The sequence below is a fragment of the Montipora capricornis genome, chromosome 8, assembly GCF_036669925.1.
Source record: "Montipora capricornis isolate CH-2021 chromosome 8, ASM3666992v2, whole genome shotgun sequence".
In the NCBI taxonomy this organism is placed as follows: Eukaryota; Metazoa; Cnidaria; class Anthozoa; order Scleractinia; family Acroporidae; genus Montipora; species Montipora capricornis.
The window spans coordinates 54,276,846-54,297,346 of record NC_090890.1 but is presented as its reverse complement, the minus strand read 5'-3'; the positions used below and the strand labels follow the sequence as shown (position 1 = coordinate 54,297,346).

At 41.7% G+C, this 20,501-nt stretch overlaps 3 protein-coding genes across 5 annotated transcripts in view; all 3 read right to left on the bottom strand.

Annotated features, from left to right (window-relative positions):
• Nucleotides 1–238: 238 nt before the first annotated feature.
• On the bottom strand, nucleotides 239–2,599 carry LOC138014163 (uncharacterized). Its single transcript, XM_068861177.1, has one exon. It carries the CDS (start codon nucleotides 2,597–2,599, stop codon nucleotides 239–241), a length of 2,361 nt encoding a protein of 786 aa, XP_068717278.1.
• A 53-nt stretch (nucleotides 2,600–2,652) lies between these two features.
• On the bottom strand, nucleotides 2,653–3,327 carry LOC138014162 (uncharacterized). Its single transcript, XM_068861176.1, has one exon. The coding sequence runs from the start codon at nucleotides 3,325–3,327 to the stop codon at nucleotides 2,653–2,655; it is 675 nt and encodes a 224-aa protein (XP_068717277.1).
• Nucleotides 3,328–19,541: 16,214 nt separating this feature from the next.
• Nucleotides 19,542–20,501, bottom strand: part of LOC138013558 (uncharacterized) — a 58,635-nt gene continuing 57,675 nt past the window's right edge. Inside the window, exon 4 of one of the 3 annotated variants that reach the window (XM_068860664.1) lies at nucleotides 19,542–20,025. In XM_068860664.1, the coding sequence (XP_068716765.1) occupies nucleotides 19,630–20,025 (396 nt within the window). In that variant the 3' untranslated portion in view covers nucleotides 19,542–19,629. The remainder of the gene's footprint in view (nucleotides 20,026–20,501) is intronic. The other 2 variants (XM_068860663.1, XM_068860662.1) reach the window with 2 other exon arrangements.

Genomic DNA, 20,501 nt, shown 5'->3' with positions numbered 1-20,501 from the left:
GTCACCTTTCAACTCACGCAAACTTGCTGTGATAAATAAATTGCAAGAATAGTTGCATACATTAAACCAGTAAGCGAAAGAACTTAACGCGCGAAGTGCGAATCACTCCGCCCCAGTGCGGAAATTAGAAGTTACCTCTACTTAAGCAACGACTTAAAAAAAATCGGTATTCAATGACTCGAGATGTCACAAATAACGTAATGTCTATTACATAATGCTGGTCTATGTATTCCCTTGATTAAGAAAGGTTCGCATTTAATTCGTCTTTTGTTGCTAAAAGACACAGCTTGTGAATCGGCCTGTCGTATTCACCGTCCTGAGTCTTGATTCTTGTCTTCCTAACCAAACCATCGTTTCCTGGGTATGTTGCAATGACTCGCGCCATCTTCCATTGGGATCTTTTGTGATTTGTGTCTATCTCTAGAACTAAGTCGTCGACTTGAAGGTTGTCTCTGGTGCGAAACCACTTATTTCGTGGAAGTAGATTTGGCGCAAAGTATCTCATCCAGCATCTCCAAAATTCGTTCACGCGATTTTCTGTACTTCTTAAGAGATGTCTTGGGTTGATCCTTTCTTCTGGTTCTGGTTGAGGAATTGAAAGATGATGTCCTATGAGAATATCGTTTGGAGTAATTGGCGGGCTTTCCCATATGCTGTCAGAACTTGGGTATATAGTACGTCCATTGATGACGTAGGTTGTCTCCGCGAGAAATGTTCTCCATTGCTCTTCGGTAAAGGCTTGATTCTTGCATGTAGCGTTCAGACTTTGTCTGACTGACTTGATGAGGGTTTCCACGACGCCATTTTGATGACTGGCATGAGGGGTATTCCATTTCCATTTAAAATCGCACGAGAAATCTTCAGATAGAACACCTTCAATCTTGGGGACGTTCCAACTCTGCATTATTTCCTTTAAGTACCCTTGTGCGCCTACAAAATTTGTCCCGCAGTCGGACCAGCAAATGCACGGGTGACCACGCAAACTCGCGAAACGACGGAATGCCATCAAGAAAGCGTCAGATGTTTTGTCGGTCACAAGTTCTAAGTGGACAGCTCTTGTTGTCATGCAGGTGAAAATGATTACTTGGGCCTCCTTGAGCGTTTTACGATTAAGCTTGATGTGCAATGGTCCAAACATGTCCATGGCGGTCTTGAAGAATGGCGGGGTGCCTACTGCAACTCGCAAGGATGGGATTTGTCCCATGAGTTGTTCCAATGGCTTCTTTCGGAGCTTCCCACAAGTAATGCACAAGTACAAGTAATGTGCTTTGGACATACCACGAACTCCAATGATCCAGTACTTTCTCCTTGCGTCGTTAATTAGGCTTTTGTACCCACAGTGTCCGCGTCTTTCATGGAGGTCACGTAATAGCAAGATGACAAGAGGGTGATCGCGTGGAAGGATAACTGGGTTTCTTAATTCTTGTGGCAGCGATCTGACATCTTCGAGTCGTCCAAGTAATCCGTCGAGTTGTCGAAGTAATCCGTTTTCGTCCAGCTTCGGAGTTAATTTCTTGTCAATGACAGAGGGATCTAGGTGTGCCTGACTCCACTTGAATAGCTGTTTCTCCGAGTCTTGCAATTCTTGAACAGTGATTGAACCTGTCTTAACATTCTTTTTTCTCGCATTCTGGATAAATCGGTGAACGTAAGCGAGTGTTCTCCGTATCTTTGAAAATGTAGAACAGGTATTCAACAGTTGATGAAAAACGGGGTTAGTATCTTCTTCAGACTTATCCAGATCACTTTTGGTTTGAAATTCCGCTATGGCTGCTTCGTGTTGCATTGGCGTTTTAGTCTTCTCGATTTTCACTTCCATCAAGACACCAGCTTTTGCTGTAGGTTCGATGGGGGCTCTAGCTTCAAATTTAGGCCATTGTCCTTCGGGTAACTGCAGGAAAGAGGGTCCCTTTATCCAGTCTTCGAGTTGCGATGGCTCTATTCCTCTAGTGAGGATGTCGGCTGGATTGAACTTTGACCTGATGTATCGGAAGTCTTCCACCCCAACAGTTTCTTGGATTTCTGCTACACGACTTGATACGAAAGGTTTGAATTGGCGAGATGGGGTCTTAATCCAAGAAAGGACAGTAGAAGAGTCCACCCAGAAGATCCTCTTGCTGTCGTGGATGTTCGCAAACTGTAGAGACTTTCTGCAGGTTTCATATATCCTTGCAAGTGTTAAACAGCCCATGAGCTCCTGTCTCGGGATCGTTTTTCTCTTTGGTGGGGCAACGAAGGACTTGACTAAAACAGGAACGCACTTGTAACTTCCGTTCTGTAACTCCCATCGGAGGAAAATGACCGCTCGGTAAGCTTTTTCGCCACCATCACAGAATCCATGAATTTGTGGTACCCCAATAGCGTGGTTTGGTTTTAACTTGCGATCGAATTCGACTGTTAAGAGGTGATTCATGGCTTGCAAATTCTCCATCCACTTGCTCTTGACTGCTGTAGGTAAGGTTTCGTCCCAATTGTAGCCTGAATGCCATAAGTCCTGCAAGTCGATCCTAAATTTAATAGCTACCGGCATCACAAGACCGATTGGGTCCCACAATTGTCCAATAAGACCCAGGCAACGTCTCTTTGTCAAAAGGTCCATCTGGTCGAGTTCGTTCCTTTTCAGGGAAAACTTGTCTGTTTGTTTATCCCATCTTAGACCAAGAAGATCTGCCCAGCGTTCACCGTTGGACTGGTCAATCTCCGCACGATTTGAATGCCAAGCTTTAATAAAGCTACTTCGTTCCATCTCCATGCTGCCAAAACATCCAGGAGACTGCTGGTGTAGTTTGGCCCTTTCTGTAGGTAATCGTTAAGGGAAAAATTGTCGTGATTTTTCGAAGATGAGTCAAAGACAAGTCGAACTTTTGTCGTTCTTTCCGGTGTGAACACGGCTTGTAAGGGTAAGTACCATTCAGGCTTGCTATGATCAATCTGGTCAGGAGAGACGTGAATCACGTAGTCCTGCTCTAGAAGCTTTTGGACTTCCTCATTGACAACATCAAGACACCCCTTTTTCTGGAATGACCTCTCCGTGGAAAACAGCCTTTTCAGTGCGATGCCATAGTTACTTTGTTTGGGAGGGCCCGCTTCCGTCCAGGGCATCTTAACTTGTATTCTTCCGTCAACCAGGGTAGTTGAGGCTGCGAGGGACTTAACGAACTTGCTTTCGCGTATCTCGTTTTCGCTACACGTACAAAGGTTGGTCGGTTTGACGCCAAGGAGGTCTTGGTGAAGAAGTTCTTTGATGTCGTCTACGACATTTGCTGTTCTGATTTCAACCGACTGAATTTCCGAAGTAGTAGAGTTGTTCTTTTCAAACTGTCCCATAAAGTACCAACCAAAACAATTCCGTTTCGCGACAGGTTCCCCTGGCTCTCCGGACACCGTGTGGATATCAATGAAGGCTTCTACAAAGTCTGTACCGACAAGGAGATCTATGGCGCTCCCGAAAGGTGTAGTTTATCAAAAACGTTGTTGAGATGAGGGTAGTGTCGCACTAATTCTTTGGAAAGTGTTTTTGCTTTACTGCAGGGCCTTGTAACAGTGTACACTTGAAGGGTCCTTTTAATATCCTCGTCAGCAGGTGAGGCAACAGTGATGTCGATTATCTGTGATGCTTCACTTTTCTTCTTCCCAGCAGCCAAATTCTGGGTCAGATGTGTTGCTGATCCACTCAACTCAAGTCGTCTGGCTGCAATCTTTGAGAGAAGACTGGTATTGGATCCAGAGTCTAACATCGCAAGGACTTCAACAAATTCTCCGTTTCCGTTCATGACTCCAACTTTTTGAACAGGGCACAAACCAGTCATGAGCTTTAACTTTTCTTTGTGATGAACAGCATTTTCTTTCTTGCTTCTACGTGCAACCAGGTGATGAGGTTACTGACAGTTTCCTCTTTACCTTCTCTTTTCATTTCTCTTCCAAAATGAGAATTATCGTTCGGATCGAGCTTGGACAAAAATTGAGACATAAGAAATGGCGCTTCCGAAGACTCCAACACCGGACATCCATTATCTTCCATATCATTCGCGTAGGATGATATTGTCGTGGCGAAGTGCGTGAACGACCTGGAGTCTCGTTTTACGGGCTTAAGGCTATTTATTTGGAGGAGCAGTTCGTCCATTAGTTTACGTTTGTCTGCAAATTCTGTGTCCAATATATTCCACGCGTTATCAATGGTTTTGCAAGTTTTTACCTGGTCAGACCACCACGATCCTCTCGGCAATGCATTTCGGAACCGTTGCAGTTGTTCGTCTTTATCTTGATCGTATTTCTTCATCCAATGATTGAATTCTTTTTTCCAGGTAGCATAGGATCTGCGACTGCCGTCCCATGTTGGTACCGGTAATCGTTGCAGACCACTAGTGTTTGGTTTTGACCTCAAGGTGTCCGCCATTTTCGTCACTGCTGTTGTCATGGATGACATTGAAGCTGTCAAGGTCTTCAACGTTTCAGAGTCATTTGAAGACGTTTCCGTGGAATCTTGTTCCTTTTGATAGGCAGCAAATTTTAAGGCAATCTGAAGGAAATCAGCTTTTACTTTGTCTCCAAGTTTCTTTGTTGTCAACAATGGTTCCTCCTCTGCGGTAATACCTTCATCAACCAATCTGTTTAAAATGGTTTCTTGTTGCTTCTTGATGAACCTGTATCTTGTCTCCACTTGATTGAATGCTGCCTCTAAGGTTTTTAACTCTGGCCTCACTGAAAAGATTATTTCAAATTCTTCTATTAATTCGTAGAAGATCGTTACCGCGTTTTCCATTTTCCCTGCGAGGGTCTTTGCGTCTACTTTAGGCGGCATCTTATTTTTATTTTGCCGCGCGAAGTACTACGAATGTAAAGTGCAACACCTAAAGGGGTGTTCCCCAGCTAAGTGGTGGGGCGAAATCAAGAGACTCAGTGGAATGGAAGGGCCCTCTGGGTCACGTGATAATACTTTAAAGTCCGTTCATCACTTAGAAGGTGCTCATGGTCTATCAGCAGTTGATCTTGCAAACCACATTAACACAACTTTCCTAGCCCCAATGGAGGTCTTTGTACCGCTTACCCACAATCCATTTAGAGGGGACGCCTTTGTGTCTTCGAGCAGAACTATGAATGATGATTTTCCACCGCTATCAGAGTTTTCTATCTTTAGAAAGTTATGCTCTATTAATCCAGCCAAGGCACAAGGACCGGACGGTATTCCCGGATGGCTTCTAAAGGAGAATGCAGATCTTTTGGCGCCACCCATCACGGATATCATGAATTCTTCCTTTCGCGAAGGCCGGTTGCCTTTATCTTGGAAAGAGGCAGATATTGTCCCTGTCCCCAAACAAAGACCTATCCAAGACGTCAACAAGCACCTTCGCCCTATCTCCCTCACGCCTATTCTTTCAAAGTTTGCAGAAGATTATGTTGTTCATGACTTTGTGATGCCCGCCGTGCTTAAAAAAATCGACAAAAGGCAATATGGGACAATACCTAAATCATGCACTACGCACGCCCTTGTCAGCATGATCCATAACTGGCACGTCAGCTCTGATGGGAACTCGGCCGCGATTAGAGCGGTTTTATTTGATTTCCGTAAGGCGTTCGATCTTATTGACCATAATATCTTAGTGCGTAAACTTTCAGATTACGATATTCCGAACCCCATATTATGCTGGATTGTTGACTTTTTATCGGATAGGAGACAGAGAGTTAAACTCGCCCAAGACTGCTTCTCCGAATGGCGTTACATTCCGGCCGGTGTCCCACAGGGGACAAAGCTTGGGCCGTGGTTATTCTTAATAATGATTAATGATTTGAAAGCAGGAGAGGCAGAGATGTGGAAATATGTGGATGATACCACAATCTCTGAGGTAATAACTAAAGGGCAAAAGAGCTGTATTCAGCAAATGGTAGACGATCTTGCTATTCAAGCAAGGAATGACGGTTTTCAGTTAAACGAAAGAAAATGCAAATAGCTTAGGATTAGCTTTTCAAAAAACGATCCAGAGTTTGACCCTACTTGGGTGAACCGTCAGACCCTAGAGACTGTGAACAGTGTGAAATTATTAGGACTCAATATAAGCAGTGATTTAAAATGGAATGTCCATGTGTCAGAACTAGTTAGGAAAGTTTCAACAAGATTATATTTTCTTAGACAGCTTAAGAAATCGCATGTAGCCACAAGAGAGCTTCTTCTATTTTACATTACATGCATTCGCTCTATTCTGGAGTACGGCAGCCCAGTTTTTCATCGCGCTCTACCAAGTTATCTAAGCGAAGACCTAGAAAGACTTCAAAAACGCGCTATGAAGATTATTTACCCCGAACTATCGTATGCTAAGGCTCTAGAGCTGTCTGGACTTCCAACACTGTATGATAGAAGAGAGTCAATTGCAGCAAAGTTGTTCGATGAAATATGTGCAAATCAATCTCACAGTCTTCACGAACTACTTCCAAGTAGATACCAACCAAGCTACTATCTGAGAGGAAAAAGAACATTTATTCGTCCGAAATGTAAAACTGAAAGATGCAAGAATAGTTTTCTTTTAAGTTTTGTTCATAGTAGCTGAGAACTAGATATAAATTTGTTTCTTATTGTATATAGGAATTTGACGCATGCTTTTAATGTGTGATTCTTTAACAATTTTTATGTAGTATAAGTCCTATAATTAGTTTGTAGTTAAGCGCAGTTGTAAATTTTGTATTTGTAAGCCTTACGGCAATTCAGCTTTTGGCTGCAAGTTTTTAAGGTGAATAAACTATCTATCTATCTATCTATTTTGTAGGCTCGATGCAAAGTTCGGAGATTCGGTATCTTCGGCGTGGATGATTTACAGCATTGATTTGGCGGGATCCTCTGGACAAATTTCGACTGAATCGCACCTACGTTCGAGGCACTATTTTATGGCAGGATCACGCCAAGACCCTGTAGATTTTTAGACTTTTATCCGTACTAGCTGTAAGTCGTTGAACTAGTCGACTGAAAGAAAAATATTACACAAGTAGATTAATGTTTTAGAATACCGAAGATAGGCTAAAAAGGAATGGAACTGATTTCGTGAATATATACTTACAATTTGTATCTTCTAATCTACACGATCTTATGGCTTGATTTCTTCTGTTGACTGTCTTTAACGTTCTTGATCGGAGGTAAGTAAAAAAGCGATTTGCGCGTTTGCAGTACAGTGTCGATTTATATATTTCTGAATTTCTAATTAGTTGTCACCTTTCAACTCACGCAAACTTGCTGTGATAAATAAATTGCAAGAATAGTTGCATACATTACACCAGTAAGCGAAAGAACTTAACGCGCGAAGTGCGAATCATAGTCACTATGGGTCAGACCGCTGTAAATAGTGAAAAATACACAAACATCTGTCTCTGCCTTCATATCTTATTATTTCATAGATTCATCTTTGTTCTCCGTCAAGTCCGTCAGAAATCAGTGCAAAACGTAGAAAACTGCACAAGAAAAACTTGTTTACATTAGCTCACAGCGGTGTGATTTGTTTGACTGTTTTAGCGACGAATCCGTATTTTCTTTGATGAAGCAGCAATTTGAAAGTGTGTCAGCAAAATCATGTAAATACTTGCCTTTTTGAAGAACAACCAGGCCTTTCATTCCATTGTTAATGTTTTTCCTTCTCTTAGCAACGGTTAGTAGTCGAAAACTTGCATTTTAAGAGGTGAAATCCACTGTTTCGTCGCGCCGTAGTAAAACATTGTTAATTTTCAATTGAAAACAAATAAAACGTAAACTTATTACGACAGCCATTGATATTGCTATATATTTTATCTATATTGAGAAGACTGATCAACACTAACGGAAAACACCACACCTCGATCCCTTTCCCCACCAAGAAAAAGAGTTCTTATCCAAAATTTAGTGCACTCAAAACACATCGCAAGTAACTGACGTTATGGCTTAAAAATGTTGATCAATAAGATCCATTTCAGTGGCTCTGAGCCATTTCACAACCTGACCTACAGCAGCTTTCCGAAAGTTCACCGAAGTCAGCTCTCATTAAGTGATGACATAATGGCGAAGGAACTCTCCCCCTAACCTAGTCCTGTTCCGGGACTCCCTCTTACCCTACCCTGAAAATGGGCCTGGAACCCAGGAAGGAAAAGAGAGAGTCCTGTATTACTTGCTGGCGCCTGCTCGGAACGAGCCAATCATATTGGATTAGATGCCAGGCTGGATATGTAAATAAAGGGAACCTTGAAACTCCAACAAAAAAATCATATATGAAAATTACCGTGTGATTTGCAGTGTCAGGAAAGCGGACATTTAAATTATGCCTGGTCGTGACCAAACGAGGAGAAAAAAACCCCGATTGCAATGATGTTGGAAACTTATTGCCGAATAAATGTAACGACGACTGAGAGAAGATCGCAAAAATCCGATCAAAGGCTCAACTAGTAAATATAGGATAGGATTTCACAAAGCGACAAAACAGCTCGTAGCCAGAATTTCATATTATCTGCACTACTTTACCTCTAACAATGAGTTTCAGAAGGAAAGTGGTTTTCAGTAGAAAAAAAAATCGTGACAATTAACGTCCGAATAATCGACGCTTGACTGTGCATATGTTTGAGTTGCACAGTAATTACCGAAACTGTAATAGTTTCAGGAGTTTAGGCCTACCTATTTTTTTTTCAAAATCGGGGACAAATTGTTTGGATACCCAATATAAAACAATCAGGCAAAAAAATGTCGTAAATATTCTCAGTTTTATCAGGTCGGAATAATACACAAACGCTGGTGACAAACAGATTATTATTATTATTTTTTTGAGTAATTAGAGTAGAGTAATTTACTCAGACAATTATTTTTTCCTTAGAATAATTTTTCAAAGCACTCTTTTTTCCTTAGAAGTACAGACTTAGGACAGTGGCCAAATGGCTAAGGTTTTATGTAGAGCTGCCTGTTGAGACTGCAGTGATATCGGAAAACTGAAAAAAAGGTTGCATGACAGAAAAACTAAGCATTATTCCTGATAAAGTTAGATAAAAAGTTAAACGAAATTGAATCACAACCTGGATGATTTTTTTCTTATATACATACCAGTTTGTGTTGATAACGCAATGATGAAGCAATAATGTTCCTTTTAAATTTATACATATATATGTTCACTGGATCAGTGCAATTATTACAAAACTAGATCGACAGAAGTAATGAACAATAAAGAAGAGTTGCAGCGGGAGATTTATTAGTCTTCGTTGAGCGATTCACATCCACAACCTGCATTATATTTGTAAGTTTCAAGGAGTCTCGGGAGAGCAATTGAATCAAAATTTGATATTTTTCTGCGCCAACATCATGTAGCAGTTCAGTTGGGTTTCAGGCACGAATTTCCATACTTTTGCATGTCATCCATCCGCATCTTCCACGATTAGGACTCATGATAAGAAGGACTGATTTACAACAAGAGATTATAATCTCTTGTTTACAATTAACATCGGACTTGGTTTGAAGAAAATCGCAAACATATTAAAGGAACAACCACGTGGCAAACAGACTTGCCAAATCCTGTTGCAGGTTTAACAAAACCATCATTACCGGTACCGACTGCATGAATAGCTTGCAGTTGTTCCGCCTTAGGCATAATAGTAAAGTGGCATTTCTTAAACGCGAAATCAATTGCCTCCAGAAACTTGGCGTTATAATAGACCTTATTCACGATAGCAGCCATGCTGGTTTTCAAATTGCCATGCAAATTAGAAAAAAGGCAAATTTCGTAAAATCGGCTCGTCGAAATATTGAAATAACATTGCTAAAAGTACATTTTAGAATTTAGAATTAACTACCTTTTGTAATAAGTTTATATTTTTGATTGCCTTTTTACTATGTTATCTCCTCATTTTTCACTGAAAAAACATCGACGTAACTTGTGTAATCATTTTATTTTACTACTTAGGTGAAAAACATTCATTGAACGCGAAAAAAATCATCTATTTGGCTAATCTGTTTGTTATAACACAAGTAACCCAGGTTCACTGTGTGCGTCACGTAGGTATTAAAATATATAGAGAACATATGAGGCGACGTTTAGGTCTGAAAATTTGCTAGAAAATGGAAATAAAAATCGATAAAACTTACCATGTGGTGAGCTGTTGTTGTCTTTAATACGTACAAGAAGTTTCGGGAAAAATAGTCCCCGTTCACCTTCCTTCATAGTGTAGTGACAATGTAGGAGACGGAAGCCAGCTTATGGACTCCGATCGACCCAAAACAAGCACGATTTTTTTCGCGAAAATCGAAACCAGTCGCTAAATAAACACGCCAGGCTCGTGGAGAATGAATTTCTCTAAACCATGAATCCACTGAAGCATCTTCAGGTAGCAACGCGAAGCCACCAGGCTCCGTAGTAGAACTTGTAAGTTGACCTGCTAAAATGGCGGCCCGAAAGCGTTGTACTCGCGAAGTGTCCAATTCAAAATGGCACTGAACTCGGGACGCCTGGTGACGAGGGGAATATATGTCCCCTGGAGGGAGGGGAGTCCCAGATTGCTCATCAGTGAGTTTTCTTTTTAGCAATTTGGGACTCCCCTCCCTCCAGAACTTATAATACTCGTCACCAGGCGTCCCGAGTTCAGTGCCATTTTGAATTGGACACTTCGCGAGTACAACGCTTTCGGGCCGCCATTTTAGCAGGTCAACTTACAAGTTCTACGGAGCCTGGTGGCTTCGCGTTGCTACCTGGAGATGCTTCAGTGGATTCATGGTTTAGAGAAATTCCTGTTCCACGAACCTGGCGTGTTTATTTAGCGACTGGATTCGATTTTCATGATAAAAATCGTGCTTGTTTTGGGTCGATCGGAGTTCTTAAGCTGGCTTCTGTCTCCTACCTTGTCACTATACTATGAAGGAAGGTGAACGGGGACCATTTTTCCCGAAACTTCGTGTTCGTATTAAAGACGACAACAGCTCACCACATGGTAAGTAAGTAAGTTCTATCGATTTTTATTTCCATTTTCTAGCAAATTTCAGCCCTAAACTTCGCCTCATATGTTCTCTATATATTTTAATACCTACGTGACGCACACAGTGAGCCTGGGTTACCTGTGGTTATAATCTCTCGAAATTGTGTTGTTTGCCCCCTCAGAAGTGTGTAGCTAATTTGCATGATAATAGCAAATCCAACAAGGAGGCCATCGTGAATAAGCCTGTTTCCTTTCACATTGCCCCCATGTATCCAGTGTAAAAGCACTCGGAATAAACTATGCCCAAATAAGGAATCTTTTTCCAAATATGGTTTTTTCCCCCAGTTTTGGGGGGAAAAATGGCATCTTTCCGAGCATGCGCCTGCAAGTAATTCAGGACTCTCTCTTTCCCGCCTGGGTTCCAAGCCCATTTTCAGGGCGGGGTAAGAGGGAGTCTCGGAACCGGACTACCCCTAAGCGTACTGATTTATTACCAGGTTAATAACTTTAAATCGCTTTATTTGTTCGCTATATCCCGACGGTTGTCTGCGGGTTCTTTCCGATTTTCTTCCCTTCCCGAAAACGATTAAAGCCCAGTCAGGCTAAACACTAAACTTCTTGTGATGTTTTAAGATTTTAGATCATCGCAGTTATAAACGTCACCCAAGCAGCATCGAATGGCGGCAAAGCGTAGCAAAATTCAAGCCCAAATGTTAACGAGAGTTGCAATGAACTCACGATCCACGATGTCGAGACAGCTCTTTACAAATAATGCCATAAAGCCAACCGCAAGTCGAAGGAAAAGTTTGATAATAAATACACTAGCCAGTTCAAGCTTGTTCTTCACGATTCCCTTCAATTCTCAGTCTTGAAATCAATTACATACGACATGTAAATGATACATTCACAGTACACTCATCTACCCAGTCATAGTACATTCCGATCGAGGTAAGTACAGACATGCTTAACTTGGATGTACTCGCTCAACTAACGATACAGAACATTCAAGCAAAACGTTTACTATAAGATAGTTAGAAAGATATCACCCCTTGCACTAACAAAAGTTCTCAAAGTTATATTTAAAATTAGAAATCAGGTGTGTAACTGATACCGATCTTTAACAATTTGGCATTGGTTAGCGGTAGAACTTTGCTTCATTAATAGTTTCGATGTTGTACCCTGTACAAGAAGCGCTAGCTGTTACAATCGTTTCATCTACCTCTCTGTGCATTTGAATTCCACCCTTTGAAGTATGTGCCCTGGTGGTATCAACTTGTCTTAGGAAATGACAAAGGAACCATTTTGTAGTTGTCCTAAAGTGTCACACCTGTCTGTATCGTATCCATTCTAGTCACAAGCATGTAATAAGAGAAAAAGCGGCATTAGAACTTGTTTGTTGTTTCCCTCTCCCGTACGCGAAAGTGAAAAACAGTTTAGGCTTTAATTAAACTTACGTAAATAGGAAGAGATAGTTGTTAGTAGCCTAGGTTTAGTATGGACTGGAATTTCATTGTCTATCAATTTTAGCTTCTAAGTAATGCTGAAGACTGAAAATTAAACAAAAAAGGAAAGGGATTAAGAATAGTAATAATATTTTAAAAAGTAACGGCGTAGTTGAACCATTTTTATGTCGCTTAGGGGTTTAGGTGGTTGATCTTTTTTCCAAGTTGTCTTAATTTTACAATAGGCCGTCGAACGCCTTACTGAAATCAAATTTGAACACCCTGGTGAAATCCATGTCGTTATCCAGCCAACTAATTATATTAAGTCAGCTGTGCTGGCACTGTTTAATGAACGAAATGATGATGTTATGGGTAGATTTATAAGCAAATTGGTCAGGTCTAATTGATGATTTCAGGACAGAAGATAGCGCCTTCTTGTAGACAAGTTTTTCGAAAATTCTCATGATGATCCTATCCCAAGGCATCGAGAAACTGACAAGCATTCACTCCTAAGCCGCTCGATCCAAGACAGTAATGTCTGGACGATTATGTTCCATCGTCAGTGTTGTCTCGACGCTCCTCCCCATCAGATCTCCAAATTCCTATCCTCCGACACCCTGACCTTATCAGGAACCTGCTCAGTTATACCACACATCAGCGCACTTTACACAATTCTTCCAACAAAGCTCCCACAACTCCCTCAAGCCCATACGATAATAACTTCCCCGATACTCCTTCTGTGCCAAACTCGCCACACGCCCAACTAACACAACCTCCTTTCCACACACTCTACACGTTGGATCTGCATCCTCCACTTCTCAATTGTGGCCCGTGCTTCTTGCTTTTCTCCAAATACCCAGCTCTAAGCCACCGCCACAATTTCGCGGCAGTCACTTCACTGACATCCCTCATCATAAACTTCCCATGCAACCTCTACACCCGAAAGGTTTCGTTCCTTGGTTTCGCTACCCCCTTCTTGTATTCGTTCTTCGCTTGTCCCACCTGCAGCGTCTCTCCAACAATATCTTCAACATCCACTCGTCAATTGCCTTGACTAATCCAAACAGACAAATCTTCTCCTCTTTCACACAACCATACACACTCATCAATTCCCTCCTGTCGTCCTTCCTCTTCATGTACAAGCTCACTATAATTCCCTTCTTGTACGTGGAACGCCCCAAACATCGTCAACCTCTTCATCGTTTTCACATCATCGATCGTCCTCAGTTTCCGATCATTCCAATCCAAAATCCGTGCACTGTACCTCACCACACTTACAGCCTATGCATCAAATTACCATTGTACAACTTCAACCTAGCCGCCAGTTTCACCCTCCTCAAACACTCCTACTTGACTTTCTCCTTCTGTATAATGTCTGCACCTTCCAACACACCCAAGTACTTATACCCATTCTTGTCACCTTCAAATAGCACCTGACCATCCTGCGACACAATTCCTTCACAAGTAACCTTCAACCCCTGCTTCAACACCAACACAGCTGACCAGCCCAAGCTCCTCTTCAGAATTTCCATACAGCTTTAAGATGGCGGCGTGATCCAGTGGTTAGGGTGTTGGATTTGCATGCGGTTGCCCGGGGTTCTAACCTCGGATTTGGATTTGTTTCCGGTTGTCCCGGATTCAACTCTTCTACGCTTCGTAAATAGCCAACTGGTTGCCTCCTGCCGGTTAGGGGTTCTTAATCATGTTTCTGTTAAGTTTGCATTGTATATTATTATTAAAAAGTGTGGTGCCTGTAAACTATCTTAATAGCCAAGTGCACTTCCACTATAAATAAATCATTTATTATTTTTTTTTTTTTTCACATTTTTTAAAGTCAACCATAAGCAAAAAAAAAGGTTCATCAACTTCTGATCCCTCCCAAGCTTGTACCCGATGTTCTCCCTTGTCAACAACGAGGTGAGATTAACTACCGCGAGAACAAATATCAGTGGAGACAAGGAGTACCCTTGGACTATTGACGTTTGATCCCCACCTCACCCAACATTTCCCCATTTGACTTTAACGCAGTCTTGCAATCGCTCATACTACCACACAACAAACTCTTCAGGTTGTCAGCCACCTTCACCGTTTCCAATATTTAACAATCCATGAACACTGCACCATATCATAGTCCTTCCGATAATCTATCCACCCCATCGCACGAGCCTCTCGTAACACTCCGTTGTCTATCTGTCGCTAATCTGGAAACAACCAATTACTCTGAAAATGTCCATACAGCTTCTCCGCCAAGATCCCAATGAGTAGCTTCCACATTAACGGCAAATATGCAATTGGTCTGTAGTTGTTAGGCACACCGTCCTCCCGTTTAGCAATTGCAACCACTCCGGCACCTCACCACTGTCCAAACAACCCTTACACTTTCCGAACGCGGAGTCTTCCAATTCACCTTCTTCGGAATTCAATTTTCCACATCCTCGACACTAATCTTCACTTCCTTTTGTTTCTCCACATTACCGATCCTGTCCCTCACCTTATCCAACCAACAAGCGTCCTCGTTATGCCTCTTCTCCCAGGACCAAATACCACTCCATATCCTCGTTACTTGCACTGTATTTGGTGCTTGGGCCCGCCCTGAGTTCACCTTGCCCTTCAACACGTTGTACAACTGACCCCGATTTTTCTTGAAGAAGGTGGTCTGTCTAACCTTCATACAGTTGTCTACAAACCACCGAATTTTCGTGCGCGCATGCAGACTGAATCTTCCTTTTTAATAACGAACTCACCGCGACCGTCCCCTTCTCGACAACCTGATACCTCCTACTCATCCGATCCATCACTTTCCTCCCAAGCACAGTCCCCTTACTCATCTCTTAATCGTTGCAATTGCTAAATGATCCTGCTGCCATTCCACGAAGCTCTTCTCAATTCTGGTTTGAGCCACCTTAACTCGTTGCCTTTCCTCTTCCCCAACCTGGACGCAACTGGATACGACCTAGTGTACAGAAGTCTATTGATCTCCGACACCGACATCCCAGCTTTCATAAGATTATGCATCGACCCTTTCACAACTCTCCCCTCTCTTTCCACTCTCCTTCTATCCTGAACCTTCAAACCAGCAACCTCAACCCACCCCTCACAACCAAAGACTTCTCTCATCTTCTGAAGTACCTCCCTCTCCTCATTGCTTGCCACTCTAAGACCATCATCATCGAGAGAAGTAACCAACTTCCCCACAACCATTTGACCTCTCCATTGATGCCACCCATCTTCCCCATACCACCCTGACCTACAGCCCTCTCCTCGCACTCAACATCAAAACAATCCAGCTTCACCAAAACCACCTTGACCCCTCCGTTGATACCCTCGACAACCATGTCTTTCTTCTAGATCTCAAACACCACCTCCAGCAACCTCAAAATCTACTTCTCAGATTCTTCTCCTTCACCCACAGCCTCTGACCCTCTAACAACATCATCTGCACCAGACTCACATCCCTCCATACTTTCAGTATCAAATCCCACAAGCTCTTCCTCATCATCACGCACTCCAAAAAACTCATTCCACTCGGCTTCGATGATCACCTTCTTCTCCTGATAAAAAGAAAGGAATGAACTTTAGTAACTGTAAACTGAAATTAACAATTAACGTAAATCAAAGCAAAAGTCCTGATTCGCACTAACCTCCTACGTTAGCTTTACGTCATGTACTTAAACATAACTGGATTCTTCCCGCACACTCGTGATCAAACCTTTCTCATCCCATAAAGCCTTTATCTTCTTAATCTACCCTCCCATCCTCTTTTCACCACGTGACAAAACACTCCCACCACACATTCCATTCCTCATGGGTCCACATACACTTGTTCTTCTCTCTTGCTCTTCCCGCCCTTTCTATCTTTGCCAATCACACCATCAACCTTCACAGCCCAGTGGTCCCTCCCTTGCCACCACAATCAAAACTTCCCTGACACTAGCCTGATTCCAATAAGGTTGATAGTATCCCCAGGCTTGTCCGCCCCTCCACAACCTGCCACCTGTAACAGCACTTGCTCATGCTGGAAAACTCTCGAGAAAACGCTATAAAGCAAATTCAACAGTAACTTGCCTTTTGATTCGCAATAAAATCTCTCAGTCTTACGTTCAGTTCTCTTGTAAAGGATGTCAACTGGCACCCCTTAGAGGAGTATGCTCACTGGCATAATGATGATGGTGATGATAAACTTTAAGTGTCAACTTTATTCAGTGCTGGGACACTAATTGGGACCACTGTACAGAAATCAAATACAATCAACTCATATCAAATCATAGGTTGCTTTTATAGGAGACGTGAGTACTCCAGTGAAATTAACTCTTGGAGCACATCGCGTAGAGAACCAACAAACTCAACCCAAATGCAACGCCAAATCTGGGAATTGAACGAGGGCCACATTGTCGAGATGCCAAAGCTGTAACTGCTGTGCCATTTGACAACTTTTTAGAAGTGAGTTACTGCACTTCAACTTTCTTTCTTTTCTAACAAAGTTAATTAATTGCATAGCGCATGAAAATACATGAACAAGTAAATAAAAAGCTGGGACTCCCAAGATGACTGTGCATACCAGGCAAGAGCCGAACCAGTTTCCTGAAAAATCCAAATTGGGGGTGAAGGATTGGGGAATGCTTACAGTGAAAAGGGGCGTTTCGCTTTTCTGTAACATGAAGTATATTTACAGGCGACCGCATTCAATTAATTAAGCAAAACTGGCAATATCCATTTTGGGAGCATGCTGTGCACTCGAACCTTGCAAAGCTCGGATATTTCGAGAAACAGCCAATACTTTCTTAAAATTCCACATGGAAAGATAATTTAGAAAATAGTGAATAATCTGAAATTTGCCTTCAGTGTTAAGGGGCAGAGGGGAGCACAATGCACCACACCTTTCGAAGGTGCTCTTCCCTGCCCACCAGGCTGGAGTACACATGAACCTTGTGCGTATATAGTATACAGCATGTTATTCAGCTTTGAGTAAGTCAGCAAACCAGAAAATCTTAGCCACAGCATTCTCAAGTCCCTGGTGGAAATGTGCATTTCAAGTGCTATTATGATCAAAAAGTCATTTCTTAACACTTGGCTGGAGAAAGGTGGGCTTTGATTTTTATCCAACGACTTTTTACCTGAGCGTAAGTTTTGGATTTCACGGCACGCCATGACTCACGTTCAAAACTGACCGGGTTAAAGCTAGGGAAAGTGACATCATTTACCCACTGGCTTAAGATTTAAGCGTGTAAATGCAGCTTATTATATATGTTTGAAAGTCACTTAGTGTTCAGTTAACGTAGTTTTGAAATATAAAAGACTAGAACCATCAAAACAGAATGTTGAGTGATTATAATAGGTGTGATTTTCTCTTAACAAATGAAAGTGGCAAAGTGAAGTGTAACGTTATCGAGGCACTCTTAATTTATTTTATAATTTTTTTATGTGGTTTAAATAGGAATACAGCAGTGGTTTTTCCCATGATTGTATCAAATATTGCTAGTTTCCAACATTGCTAGAAAATGTTGCATGGATACGAAAATTCTCTTCGGCAGATGGACAACTGGTAAGTATACCATTACATACAGTTTTAGACTGACAGTGTCTTCCTGTCTTGTAAAGTAACTTAAAAGTACCTTGATAAAAAATAAATAAGCCAACCATTATTTTACTTAAATGCATTTAATTTCCATATTTTTTTTATGTATCAACTAAATTGCTAATTCTACCTTGTTACCAGTTGTAGTCACTGCTACTGTATGTGAGTAGCATGTGCATGCTCGCTAGTCAATTTCATGAGTCGATTGCCATGTTCGTTTCACGCTTCTCGCGCCACATTTCTTGCGGAAGTTCAGGATAGCTATTTCACCTTTATCCAAAGAAAACCGTTTGTGATGCCGTTTGTGCCCAGTTTCATTTCTGCCCACGGGGCAGTGCGAGACTGCACTTTGCGAAAACATTCCTTGGTGGGATGTGTTAGCATATTTGCCCCATACTTGCTGATCAACAGCCTACTTGAGTTTATGTGTGGTACCCATTGGGTCAGATGTTGTATCAGTGTTGGCTCTGATCAACAGCAGGTACGCTTACAGTGTAGTGCTTGTTCCATTGTGCTGGTCATAATGGAGTTGCCTGAATGCGAAGGACGGTTAGCAAAAATCAAATAACTCAATTAAGGGGCTTCCACAAAGCTTTCCTATGGTTATCAAGAGGATTGAAGGTAAAATATGGAGGAAAAGAGTTAAATTAATTTTGTGCAAAAAAAAAAAAGGATTGGAAAGAAGCAGACTAACAATAATTTTTATAAAAGTGACGACACATTTGAAATTAAATTTGCAAGACATGTTTCGGTCGTGCAACGACGATTGTTAATTTGGAAAGCATGGATAGGGTAGATGCACCAAAGAAGCTAGTAAAATGAGGAAGACTGTCAAGTAAAACCGCGAAGGATTGTTGTATATTATGCGCACGTAATCTGAAATTGCAATTCGGATATTATTAAAAAAAACACCCTTTTAATTATCGACCGAAACCCGGATATTCCCGGAGTTCCCGGATATTACCGACGAGAGGTGTGGCGTGCTTTTCGTGTTTTCAATAGAAACAATCTATTTCCATCTCAATCATGAGCGTCGACAGATGTCTAACATGCATGTCAAGGCATTTTTCGGGAAGCTTTTCCCAAATTTATCACAACTACAGTTGTGAGACTTGTTATTGTGCAAACTGCTGTCATGCAAGTAATAGTAAGAATGAGATTTAAAGCTGAAGCTTTAGCCTGTGAACAAGCTCTCTCGCGGGATCGAGAGACTCTAGCTTTCTGCTCACAGGTAAAAAATATGTCATAATTTGCATGTCTGGTTCTCCCATGGACAAAGATTTGGACAAGGCAAAGGATGAAGGACTGTCACTATTTTTTTAATGATTTGCTTTTTATAACCAGGCTCGTAAATGTTTTTTTTTTCTCTAATTTGACGGCCTGATATACAATTACGTTTATCAAAGCTATAAAAGCTTTCAGGTAATATACCCAAATTATCTAACTCCACCTCAGAGAAGTAAAGCATAACACAAACTTGTTTAAAGTGCTTTTACCAGCACTGAAAATACTTTCACATAAACAAGCCTGAGGAATATTTTTTTCCAAATTAAGCGTTTTAGTCTGAGTCAATCTTTTGCAGTGACTGAATCAGAGGAAAACATGGATGGAGGGGATTCATGCGGAGAGAAGAGCTAAAAACGAGTTCGGATGTTTAAGAATATAGCGTTTTGTAGATCTCTTCAGCAGCTGACACGGAACAGAACTTGCGGATTAAACGTATGTGTACTTGGTCTTGGCTGGTGCATTAATCGCTACATTAACGGTACTGTTACTTTCAGCGATTAGTCGCACGCCGAGATACGACAGGAGGCCAGCCACACTGTCATTTAGCGTTTCGTTCTTGAGTTTCAGGAAAGCAGCGGCCTCTGCATCAAAAGCTGCCTTGATGCTGTCTGCCTCAGCATTTGCTTTGGACAGAGTCACTCTTGCTTCCGATTCAGCGCGTTGAATAGTAATCTTCGCCTGCGTAATGGCCTCTTCTCTTTCAGTCCGCGCCTCTACCAACAGTCGCGGGCGCTCGTTTTCCGCTATCTTAATGTTTTCTTTGGCTGCTTCTTTCTGCCTAACAACCTTCTCATATGAATCAGGACGTTTGATATTTTGAACCTGAAAGAAGAAATCCGATTTATCGTTAGAAGGTTATTTTCCAGCGGAATCAAGTGACCCTATTTTCGGCGGATAGGGTCCAATAAACAATCTACGACACTATCGTCTACCTAGACAAACTATGATTTGATTCAAGTTTAACGTTTTACATGGTCATTTCACTATTGGTACAGTGGAAGTTCGCGATATAACGAAACCCCGGCGCTACGTAGGGGGGAGGGGGAGGGGAAAGGTCCTTGATTCTTCGCTTATCACGCAGTACAAAGTTGTGCTAGCTGGATCGGCTGTGCTTGACCATTAGAAGCATGGTCATTTTTGTCGAGTCTTCGAATGAAATTATGATCTATTAAAGGCAATGAGGACTGTACAGCCATGGATTAATGAATGGCTGCGCATGGATCGTTTGCGAAAGCATATTAAATTGTTTTCAATACTTCTCTCAAGTTTAACTTGAGAATACTCTCTATTTTCTTATA